We start from the raw sequence: 12,791 nt of genomic DNA, 5'->3' as shown, positions 1-12,791 counted from the left end.
CCCCTTTTTGGGGGTGCAGTTTTTTTTTTATATATATATATATAACTGTCAGTGCTGCTGCTGCAGTGTCATAGAGTGATAGATAGTGAGAGATAGAGAGATAGAGAGAGATAGTGACAGAGAGTGATAGAGAGTGCTATATTTTGTGTCTGCTACCCCCCCTTTTTGGGGGTGCAGGGTTTTTTTTTTATATATATAACTGTCAGTGCTGCTGCTGCAGTGTCATAGAGTGATAGATAGTGATAGATAGTGAGAGATAGAGAGATAGAGAGAGATAGTGATAGAGAGTGCTATATTTTGTGTCTGCTACCCCCCCTTTTGTGCTGATCAGTATATCTGTGCTGATCAGCAACTTTTTGGGGGTGCAGGTTTTTTTTTTTTATATATACCTGTCAGTTGCTGCCAGTTGCACTGTCAGTTGCACCAAAGGTTGTGCACCTGCTGCCCCTCACTGGTAATCAGTGTCGCATCACTGATCACCTTTTTTTTTTTTTTTTGAGGGTGCTGTGGGGTCTTTTTTTTATTTTTTTTTTTACACACACTGTGATTTTGTGGGTGTCCTGTGGCCACTGTGCGCTGATCAGTGACGTACATCACTGATCAGCTTTTTCGGCACAGGGTTGATCTATTTTTTTTTTTTTTTATCAAATTCCTGTTGCCTTTGAGCGCTGTTCAGTGACGGACGTTACTGACCAACATCTGTGCTCAATTTTTGGCGCAGGACCTTTTTTTTTTTTCTTTTTTTCTGCACTACATACACACTACACACTACATACCCCGCCGGGTTGAAATAAAGTTTGTACCCCCCCCCTACACTATACACGTGTTGAAACATTTCACTACCAGAAACACAAAAATAAAATTGGCATCCCAAATGTCATCCCAGTCATCCAGAAGAATGTATTCAGCGGAGGAGGCATATGCCATGCTTGCCTCTGACTCTGACACAGCCAGTGAGGCAAGCGGGGAATTTGAAGGATTCATCTTAAGCTCCACTTCCTCCTCTAGTGATGAGGGACCCCCTCAAAGACGCCCCCGTAGAGCAGCTGAGACACCCCCCCCCAATAATTGATCTCGTATGGACCCCACCACCAGACAATTTTGAGCCCCAGGTTCCTGAGTTTTTGGCCATCCCAGGAATCCAATTTGATTCCACAGGTCTCAGAGAAATTGACTTTTTCAAATTATTTTTCTCTGATGATTTTATAAATTTAATGGTGGACCAAACTAATTTATATGCCCAGCAGTTTATTGCTCAAAACCCCACGTCATCATTTGCTAGGTGGACCCCTGTAGATGCAGTAGAGATGATGACGTTTTGGGGTCTGGTGTTTTATATGGGCATAGTAAAAAAGCCAGAAATTAGGCAATATTGGAGTACAGATGTTCTGTACAGCACCCCACTTTACCGTATGGCCATGACCCGGACTCGTTTTGAGTTAATCCTTAAATTTTTGCATTACAACGATAATGCACAGTGCCCACCCAGAGATGATCCCACCTTTGACCGGCTATTCAAAGTCAGGCCGGTCATTGATCATTTCAGTGCCAAATTTCCAGAGATGTACATCCCAGATTAATTCATTTGCATAGACGAGTCCCTTATACATTTTAAAGGAAGGGTTAAATTCCGCCAGTACCTTCCCAGTAAGAGGGCAAGGTATGGCATAAAAATGTATAAGCTGTGTGAAAGCACCTAAGGGTACACTCACAGGTTTAGGGTATATGAAGGGAAGGATTCAAGAATTGAACCGCCAGAATGCCCCCCCTCCCTCGTAGGTGTTAGTGGAAAAATTGTCTGGGATTTAGTGCACCCCTTCCTGGATAAAGGTTATCACCTCTATGTGGATAACTTTTATACCAGCATCCCCCTGTTTAAGGCCCTTGGTTCAAGAGGTACAGCAGCTTGCGGTACTGTGCGCAAGAACCAAAGAGGCCTCCCAAAAACGCACATTGCCCAAGTAATGAGAAGGGGTGAAAGCAGGGCACAATCCACCGAAAATATGTTGTTGGTCAAATATAAGGACAAGAGGGATGTCCTTATACTGACAACAATTCACGGAGACAGTACCACCTCCGTCCCTGTACGAGGTACCAGTACCCACACCTCAAAACCTAATTGTATCCTGGATTACAATAAGTACATGGGCGGAGTGGATCTTTCAGATCAGGTACTGAAGCCGTACAGTGCCCTGCGGAAAACAAAAATCTGGTACAAGAAGCTGGCCGTGTATATCATCCAGATGGCACTGTATAACGCTTACGTGCTATTCCGTTCTACCAGCCAGAGGGGGACATTTATGCACTTTCAAGAGGAAGTCATAAAGAGCCTAATATTTGGGAACCAGCAGGCAGAGGGCCCCAGTACTTCTAGTACTGGCCCCCGTATTGTACCAGGGCAGCATTTTCCTGATGAAATCCCCTCCACTGGAAAAAAGGGCAGGACACAAAAAAGGTGCAAAGTTTGCTATAAAAAGGGAATAAGAAAGCAAACTATTTTCCAGTGTGACACTTGCCCCGACAAACCCGGCCTATGTATAAAGGAGTGTTTTAAAATATACCACACATCTATGGATTATTAGGTTCATCATTTCACCGTGCTTCGGGGGTCTTGCTAATGCCACATAGCACCCACCATTCATTCCACCAGAATCTGAGCCGCAAAATCCAAAAATCACTCCTTCCCTTCTGAGTCCTGCCATGCACCCAACTGGTATTTTTTGGTCACATGTGAGGCATTGCCGTACTCGGGAGAAATTGGGGCACAGATTTTGGGGTGCTTTTTCTCCTTCATACCTTATGAAAATGAAAAATTTTGAGCCAGAACTGCATTTTTGTGTAAAAAAATGTAATTTTTCATTTGCACAGCCCAGTTGTATCAAAATTGGTGAAACCCCTGGGGGTTTGAAATGTACACTATACCCCTAGATGAATTCCCTGAGGGGTGTAGTTTGCAAAATGGGGTCACTTGTGGGGGGGTTCCACTGTATTGGTGCTTTGGGGGTCTTGCTAATGCGACATAGCACCCACCAAAATTCCACCAGAATCTGTGCTGCAAAATCCAAATGTCACTCCTTCCCTTCTGAGTCCTGCCATTTTTTGGTCACACATGAAGCATTGCCGTACTCGGGAGAAATTGGGGCACAGATTTTGGGGTGCTTTTTCTCCTTCATACCTTATGAAAATGAAAAATTTTGAGCCAGAACTGCATTTTTGTGTAAAAAAATGTAATTTTTCATTTGCACAGCCCAGTTGTATCAAAATTGGTGAAACCCCTGGGGGTTTGAAATGTACACTATACCCCTAAATGAATTCCCTGAGGGGTGTAGTTTGCAAAATGGGGTCACTTGTGGGGGGGTTCCACTGTATTGGTGCTTTGGGGGTCTTGCGAATGCGACATAGCACCCACCAACATTCCACCAGAATCTGTGCTGCAAAATCCAAATATCACTCCTTCCCTTCTGAGTCCTGCCATTTTTTGGTCACACATGAAGCATTGCCGTACTCGGGAGAAATTGGGGCACAGATTTTGGGGTGCTTTGTCTCCTTCATTCCTTGTGAAAATGAAAAATTTTGAGCCAGAACTGCATTTTTGTGTAAAAAATTTAATTTTTCATTTTCACTGCCCAGTTGTACCACAATTGGTGAAACCCCTGGGGGTTTGAAATGTACATTATACCCCTAGATGAATTCCCAGAGGGGTGTAGTTTGCAAAATGGGGTCACTTGTGGGGGGCTTCCACTGTATTGGTGCTTTGGGGGTCTTGCTAATGCGACATAGCACCCACCAAAATTCCACCAGAATCTGAGCTGCAAAATACAAAAATCACTCCTTCCCTTCTGAGTCCTGCCATGCACCCAAATGGTATTTTTTGGTCACATGTGAGGCATTGCCGTACTCGGGAGAAATTGGGGCACAGATTTTGGGGTGCTTTGTCTCCTTCATTCCTTGTGAAAATGAAAATTTTTTAACCAGAACTGCATTTTTGTGTAAAAAAAATGTAATTTTTCATTTGCACAGCCCAGTTGTATCAAAATTGGTGAAACCCCTGGGGGTTTGAAATGTACACTATACCCCTAGATGATTTCCCTGAGGGGTGTAGTTTGCAAAATGGGGTCACTTGTCTGGGGCTTCCACTGTATTGGTGCTTTGGGGGTCTTGCTAATGCGACATAGCACCCACCAAAATTCCACCAGAATCTGAGCTGCAAAATACAAAAATCACTCCTTCCATTCTGAGTCCTGCCATGCACCCAAATGGTAATTTTTGGTCACATGTGAGGCATTGCCGTACTCGGGAGAAATTGGGGCACAGATTTTGGGGTGCTTTGTCTCCTTCATTCCTTGTGAAAATGAAAAATTTTGAGCCAGAACTGCATTTTTGTGTAAAAAAATGTAATTTTTCATTTGCACAGCCCAGTTGTATCAAAATTGGTGAAACCCCTGGGGGTTTGAAATGTACACTATACCCCTAGATGAATTCCCTGAGGGGTGTAGTTTGCAAAATGGGGTCACTTGTGGGGGGCTTCCACTGTATTGGTGCTTTGGGGGTCTTGCTAATGCGACATAGCACCCACCAAAATTCCACCAGAATCTGAGCTGCAAAATACAAAAATCACTCCTTCCCTTCTGAGTCCTGCCATGCACCCAAATGGTATTTTTTGGTCACATGTGAGGCATTGCCGTACTCGGGAGAAATTGGGGCACAGATTTTGGGGTGCTTTGTCTCCTTCATTCCTTGTGAAAATGAAAAATTTTGAGCCAGAACTGCATTTTTGTGTAAAAAATTTAATTTTTCATTTGCACAGCCCAGTTGTACCACAATTGGTGAAACCCCTGGGGGTTTGAAATGTACATTATACCCCTAGATGAATTCCCAGAGGGGTGTAGTTTGCAAAATGGGGTCACTTGTGGGGGACTTCCACTGTATTGGTGCTTTGGGGGTCTTGCTAATGCGACATAGCACCCACCAAAATTCCACCAGAATCTGAGCTGCAAAATACAAAAATCACTCCTTCCCTTCTGAGTCCTGCCATGCACCCAAATGGTATTTTTTGGTCACATGTGAGGCATTGCCGTACTCGGGAGAAATTGGGGCACAGATTTTGGGGTGCTTTGTCTCCTTAATTTCTTGTGAAAATGAAAAATTTTGAGCCAGAACTGCATTTTTGTGTAAAAAATGTAATTTTTCATTTTCACTGCCCAGTTGTACCACAATTGGTGAAACCCCGGGGGGTTTGAAATGTACATTATACCCCTAGATGAATTCCCTGAGGGGTGTAGTTTGCAAAATGGGGTCACTTGTGGGGGGCTTCCACTGTATTGGTGCTTTGGGGGTCTTGCTAATGCGACATAGCACCCACCAAAATTCCGCCAGAATCTGAGCTGCAAAATACAAAAATCACTCCTTCCCTTCTGAGTCCTGCCATGCACCCAAATGGTATTTTTTGGTCACATGTGAGGCATTGCCATACTTGGGAGAAATTGGGGCACAGATTTTGGGGTGCTTTGTCTCCTTCATTCCTTGTGAAAATGAAAAATTTTGAGCCAGAACTGCATTTTTGTGTAAAAAAATGTAATTTTTCATTTGCACAGCCCAGTTGTATCAAAATTGGTGAAACCCCTGGGGGTTTGAAATGTACACTATACCCCTAGATGAATTCCCTGAGGGGTGTAGTTTGCAAAATGGGGTCACTTGTGGGGGGCTTCCACTGTATTGGTGCTTTGGGGGTCTTGCTAATGCGACATAGCACCCACCAAAATTCCACCAGAATCTGAGCTGCAAAATACAAAAATCACTCCTTCCCTTCTGAGTCCTGCCATGCACCCAAATGGTATTTTTTGGTCACATGTGAGGCATTGCCGTACTCGGGAGAAATTGGGGCACAGATTTTGGGGTGCTTTGTCTCCTTCATTCCTTGTGAAAATGAAACATTTTGAGCCAGAACTGCATTTTTGGGTAAAAAATGTAATTTTTCATTTTCACTGCCCAGTTGTACCACAATTGGTGAAACCCCTGGGGGTTTGAAATGTACATTATACCCCTAGATGAATTCCCTGAGGGGTGTAGTTTGCAAAATGGGGTCACTTGTGGGGGGGTTCCTAACTTTTAGCATCTTATGGTGCCTAGAAACCTACATGGTGCCTAAAAAATAATCTCATAAAAAGGAGGCTCCAAAATCAAGTAGGTGCTCCTTCTATTATGAAGCCTGTGGTTTGGTCAACGTGCACACTAGGGCCACATATAGGATATTTATGAAAACAAAAGAATTGGGGGAATCAATTTTTAGTCACATTTCTCTAGTAAAATCTACTGTGTTCCTTAGAAAAATGTATTAAAATTGCAAATCTGCAAAAAAAATGAAATTTTGAAATTTCACCTACACTTTGTTTTAATTCCTGTGAAACACCTAAAGGGTTAACAAACTTCCAAAATGCTGTTTTTAATACTGTGAGGGGTGCAGTTTTTGAAATGGCATCATTTATGGGGGTGTCTCACATACAATTCCCTCAAAGTCACATCAGAACTGAACTGGTCCCTAAAAAAATCAGTGTTTGAAATTTTCTTGAAAATTTGAGAATTTGCTATTCATATTTTAAGCCTCCTAGTGTCCAAAAAAATTAAAAGGAGGTTGAAATAATGATGGCAACATAAAGTAGACATATGGTCTATGTTAGTTATTAACTATTTTGAGTGGTATGATTATTTGTCTCACAAGCAGAAAATTTAACATTTTGAAAATTGCAAAATTTTCCATTTTTTTACGACATTTTGGTATTTTTCACAAAAAAACACAGACTGTATCGACGAAAATTTACCACTAACTTGAAGTACAATGTGTCACGAGAAAACAATCTCAAAATCACTGGGATAAGTTAAAGCAAAAAAAAGTTATCCCCACTTAAGTGATACCTGTCAGATTTGAAAAAAAGGGCTCTGTCAGGAAGGCAAAAACTGGCTGCGGCGGGAAGGGGTTAATGCACTGGAAGGATGAAATGATCATGTTCCATCCATCCTTAGCATAAGCAAATGCTAGTGATATCACTTAATTTGATGTGGAACACATCAAACTTCAGGAGCGCACAATCATACATAAATACATGTAATACAATGTAAGTGATTTGTCATTACAAAATGGCAAATTGGCCCGATATAGCTCTAGTAAAAATAAAAGCATTTCCTTATCTGTTACTACAGTTTTGCCTTTGATTTTTGTGTTATTGACTTGTATGATGTAAAGACTTTGGCTTATATCCTATTACCCGCAATGGCTTACAGTATGGTGGGAAGTGAGCTGGCTTGCGGCTATCCCATTGTCCCCAATTCCTATGAGTATGATGGGCTCACATTTACTGAGTGAACTGAACCATTTTTCCTTACAACTCTAGTGTCTAGTGGCCCTTGTGTCCATATATCAGCAGTCTCTATATTGTGTTCTGCTATGTTCAAAACTGACTCAAAAGTTCCATCACACGTTGAAGGCATATTGTTGATGTCAATTTTTCGAGTTGTAGTCCATCGAGTATTCATTTTGGATTTCTATGTATTTGTCTATAAATATCAATGTTCCCTATTACAAGTGGATTTTTATTAGTTGTACATTACCTAAGCTGTATAGAGCACAGATCTAAAAATCACTTTACCATTTCTTACCAAGTTGTCCATTTCTGGAATCATCACAACCACAATTATCAAAGTCTCCAAGGCTGCAGTTCCGTGTCAGTGTGTACATTACTCCAGCTGAGCTTATCGCATGGACAAATGCAGTTTCCCGGTTTGCTGTAACAAAGAAATTAAAATGTTTTTTTTTTTTATTATATTTTACAGAGTTAAAGTTAATTTCTGGTACAATCCAAAAGGATGACAAAGGGGTCTGCACTGTATAGACTAGACACAACTGCTTGGACTCTTTGGTTATAGTTTAAAATTGAGTGCACATGAATAATCCACTGTGCAATTTTACACTCTTGTTTATTTTAAGTGCCACATATCTTAAGATATATGGCACTTAAAATAGTATAATATAATGTTGTTGTATCAAGATTTGCTTTATACTGGTGTATACAATATGTATAAAAAAAATGAAAATAAAAATTGCAGCATATGCCCCTAGCCCAAAGTGAAAAATGCACCAGCGTTTAAAGGGATACATAGGATATCCCGATAATGGAGAATAATGACAGCGGCTCCTTACATACCCTAACGCTCCCCCCCTACCCCACTCACCCTAATCCTCCCTTGCAGTAACCTGATCCTAACCCCCACCCTTCTGCAGCCTGACCCTAACCCTCCCCACTACTGCTTAAACCTAAGCCCCCTCACCCTGCAACCTAACTCTAACCCTCACTAAGGAGGTTATTCTGATCGGAGCGGCCAAACGTGCGTACGTTCGCCATTAACGTACGCTAGCCGTACGCGGCCGTTAGGGTTAGGTCCACCCACAAATCAGCCGCTTACTTACGGGCAGAAATACCGTAGAAGGGGAGTGGCGTACAAATGAGCGTACGGCAACGTACGCGGACGGCCCAGTCCCTGCACTCCGACAACAGGCGTACAACTGAGCGTACGGCACCGTTTACGGACGTCTTTCGTCCGTCTCCCCACCGACTTCTTGCGGAGATCTGAGCGTACGCCAGTTTGCACGGACGGGTCCCTATTGTTTTCAATAGAAAAGTCAGCTTATGTCACCGCTCGTGAGAGTGAGCGTACGTCCGTGTACGCTGACATACCCTTCATATATATGGACCTGCAAATCTTGGCTTTCAACTCTAATTATGAAAATTAATTAATTGATTGAATTAATTAATGTGCAAAATAGTGGCCATGGGCTTAAAACATTGCTGAAACATCCTTTGTAGGTGTTAGATGTGGTTTATGTTATTGTATCATAAATACAAAACCTATGTTTGTATTAGAGTGAACACGTTGACACATGTCGACTTGTGTAGATTGAGTGTGCTACTGTGTAAAGTCGATGAAAGCACGTAGTGAATGTGTCGACCTGTTTAACAAATACCTACCTTAGCATATATAAGCAGGTCTTACAAAGATTCTTACCTTAAATTAAACAAACCTTTAAATGGAGAGAAGTATAGAAAGATAACCATCCAATGTGTTAGAGTGCTGTGTGTGGCTTGCAGGTAGTGAATTCATGGTTTGGACTTAATAGACTGCAGCATTGCTTATTACATTCAGGTGTATGTGTTTGAGTAGTAATCCGCGTAAATTAGTTAACCCAGGCGCACGCTGGCATGCGGTATCTGTAGGGGTGGTTTGAGATGTCGGTTGGCGGCCGCCTGTTTTGTGTCCGAAATGAGCGGTGCTTTAGTCGATCGTGCGGTAGTAGCACCGCTCATTTTTGGTGCAAACCCCCGTGTACGCCCATATTTACGCCCATTTTCCCTCATTATTTCGGCCGCTCCCATCAACACGCCCCTATGCCGCCCCCATTACCCGTACACTCGCGTACAGGTTTTTTCGCACGTTGAGACCCGGCCGTAAGCGTTGTGGAGTGTTCGCGCCGGCGCATTAGCGTATCTGCACATGCGCAGATCATGAAAAACACCGGGACGTACGCGTACGGCCCGGCCGCACCAACCAGAATAAGGCCCTAAGTGCCTAAATCTAATCCCCCCACGTAGCTTACCCATAAATCCCCACAGTAATTCCTAAACCAAACCCCCTCCTTCCCCGACTGCTAGCTAGCCTGCCCAGCTTATTTTTAGTTCAGTATGCTTGCTGTCGGGAAGCCGGACGTCTGTCTTCCGGCAACAGCAGCCTGATCCTTTTAGAAGTTCTGGCGCTGGTGTTCTGATGGTAGATGGGATGACGACATCAGTATAATGAACGCCTGCATCACAACTGCTGGGATGCTGACCACATTCTGTTTAAAGCTACTGCAGGGGGACACACAAAGCAGAGTTCCCCCACAAATGCCACAACTAGCACACTCCAATCAGTTAATTGTTGCCATGGACTTCTGGGAGCAGAAGTAACAGTTTGTAGAATGTATCACTTCAACTACTTTGTCTGTTAATACATATTCTCATGATAACTGTTTTGTTCCTAGTTGTAAAGCACAATGCAAAATGCTGGTGCTATTTAAATTGATATCTTTTATATATAACTCTCTCTGCACATGTTACATCTGCCCCACCTGCAGTGCATATGGTTTTGTCCATTAGAGAGTGATTGTACCTTTCCGAGGGTTCAGTGCTAGGGCCTCTTCTATTTAACATATTCATTAATGATATTGGGGTGTGTATACTCGGTAATGTCTCAATCTTTGCTGATGACACAAAACTGAGCAGGGTAATTAGAACAGACATGGATGTATCTACACTTCAGAGCGATCTAAATAAATTAGATGAGTGGGCAAAAAAAAATGAAAAATGAGGTTCAATGTGGATCAATGCAAGGTTATGCATCTTGTGAGACCTAACCAGTGTGCTAGTTATAACTTAAGTGGTGTGGCATTGGGTAAATCAGAATTGGAAAAGGATCTAGGAGTTCAAATAGACAACAAACTGGGGTGTAGCGCTCAGTGTCACGTAGCAACTTTAGGATACTAGCCTGTATAAGAAGAGTAATGGAGAATAGGCACACAAATGTAAGTATGCCACTTTACAAAGCATTGGTACAATTCTGGGCCCCACACTACAAAAAAGACATCATAGAACTGGAAAAAGTCCAAAGAAGAGCAACAGACCTTATAAAAGTGTTGGAGAAAATGAATTATGACGACAGATTGGACAAAATAGGATTTTTTTACTCTAGAAAATAGATGTTTAAGGGGAGACATGCTTAACATGCACAAATACATCAGGGGCCAATAGATCGAATGGTCAGGCACCTTTATTGCTTTGAGGAAGGACTCTAGGACAAGTGAGTATGAGTTACCCTTGAAAGAAAAAACTTTATTATGGTCAGGGCAGTAAAATTGTGGAGCTATTTTCCTGGAGAAGAGGTGTCGGCAGAGACAATAAATTATTTTAAAATCAGGCTGGACAATCATCTATTGGGCAAACACATCCAGGGTTACAAATCACAATCGTAATCTGAATATATCTAAATCAGATTTCAGTTTACAGTATATAAGGGATGTAGCAAATAGATCATGCACATTAACAACGACGGTTGAACTTGATGGCCACACATCTTTATTCAGCCTTAACTACTACCGGTATGTACTATGTATATGTACTAACTATGTACTACAAATAGTACATACTGTACAGTATAAAAGACTACAAAGAAGGGCAGAAGTGAAGTTGTATATGGCTGCTACAGTGCAATGTAGGGTCATCCCGATGAGCAGTAACCATACAACAGATTTGTATTTTTTATTCTTTTTTAGTAAATAACTGGTAGATGTTCAGGTGGAAAAACATTAAATAAATTTAAGTTAATTATTTACTTTCCATCTTACTTTACAACCATTGAAAAACAGTATAGGTCAGCATTTTGCAAAATAAAAAATAATCTACACTGTTCTCATGGTAAAGTGTTACAACCAGTTATTGTGATTGGTAATGTAAAAAAAATATATATATAACTGTCAACAAGTACAATATTTATATAATTTGCCTGCACTCCGGACAATACGACAAGCCTCCTAAAACATCTGAACTGTGAAGACAACTAAAAGTACAGTCTGGTTGTTGAGATTCCGTAGACATTACAGGGCTGTAGAAATAAAAGATGAAAAATATAATAAAGTTTGTTCCAACCTGGGCTCATGGTTTCCCCTTATTTCCTTTTACTCCTAAAGCATTGTACTTGTGTAAACATCTTCAAGAAGTTTTCTGTAATTATTATTCATATGGTCGAGTGGTGGCCATATTCTTTATAACAAAGAAATACTAGAAGCAAGGAAAATGTCTTTAGTTGTGTTCCTCGTTCGAGGTTGAACATAGGAATAGCCGGACCTTCCTTCTCTGCTTAGTTTGCAGCAGTGTCAGTGGTCACAGGATGTGCAGTAACTAAATTAATGTTAGTAGGATATCCTAGTCGCCTACTTGGAACATCAACTTTGGAAAAAAACACACTTGAGAAACTAAAAGCATTATCTTCCCTGATTCCAAAGACATAGTGGTAAGTTCATTGGCTTTTGTTGACAGTAATCCTAACGTGTGTTTTGTGTTGTTGGAATACAGCCTGCGATAGTATAGTAGTAAGCTGTACTGGGTCACGACCCGATGTGAATGATAAATATTTTCCATAAAGTGCTGTGTAATATGAAGACACTATGTGAGTAGCTGGTGGTAATAAATAATTAGTTCTTGCTTTGGATCAAGATTGCTCCTACTTGTAGAAAAACTTGACATGTCCATATATTGTTTCCAATGATTATTTGGACATGGAAAATTGAACAAGGCATGTTTAGATTAGAAGTCCTAAAAGAGGAGCATTGGTTCCACTTGCAATATAAAAGAACAGACTCATTTGGAATGGAAAGAAAGACATTTACAAGCCAATGATGATGTAATGGTTTAAAATCATCTTCCGAGTGTCTTTTAACGGTGCATGGACCCCCCCAATAAATGCACACATTGCTTAGTTTGCAGAGATGGCCATATTGCAAGGTACATACAGTCAGCGATTGGCCCAGGCGCCCTCCAATCCTAGTTCACAATAGGCTATACAGCAGTGGGTGACAGTATAAGGCAGGGGGAGAAGGAGGGTGACAGTGGAAAGCAGTGGTGTAAGAAGGTTACAGCATAAGGATAAAATGTCCCTAAATGTTTATTTGGAAAGAATTTGTCTGCATGTGATTATTGTATATTTATATT

The 12,791-nt window shown here is 41.5% G+C and overlaps 1 protein-coding gene across 1 annotated transcript in view; it reads right to left on the bottom strand.

The window, feature by feature from the left end:
- WNT8B (Wnt family member 8B) overlaps positions 1-12,791 on the bottom strand; it is a 78,537-nt gene that overhangs the window by 23,926 nt on the left and 41,820 nt on the right. Inside the window, exon 4 of the mRNA XM_083148490.1 lies at positions 7,654-7,779. Within this exon, the coding sequence (XP_083004616.1) occupies positions 7,654-7,779 (126 nt within the window). The remainder of the gene's footprint in view (positions 1-7,653; positions 7,780-12,791) is intronic.

Source organism: Crinia signifera, chromosome 6 (assembly GCF_055691185.1).
Source record: "Crinia signifera chromosome 6, ASM5569118v1, whole genome shotgun sequence".
Taxonomy (NCBI): domain Eukaryota; kingdom Metazoa; phylum Chordata; class Amphibia; order Anura; family Myobatrachidae; genus Crinia; species Crinia signifera.
Note: the sequence above shows the minus strand (reverse complement) of the source record. Positions and strands in the feature narration are given on the sequence as shown.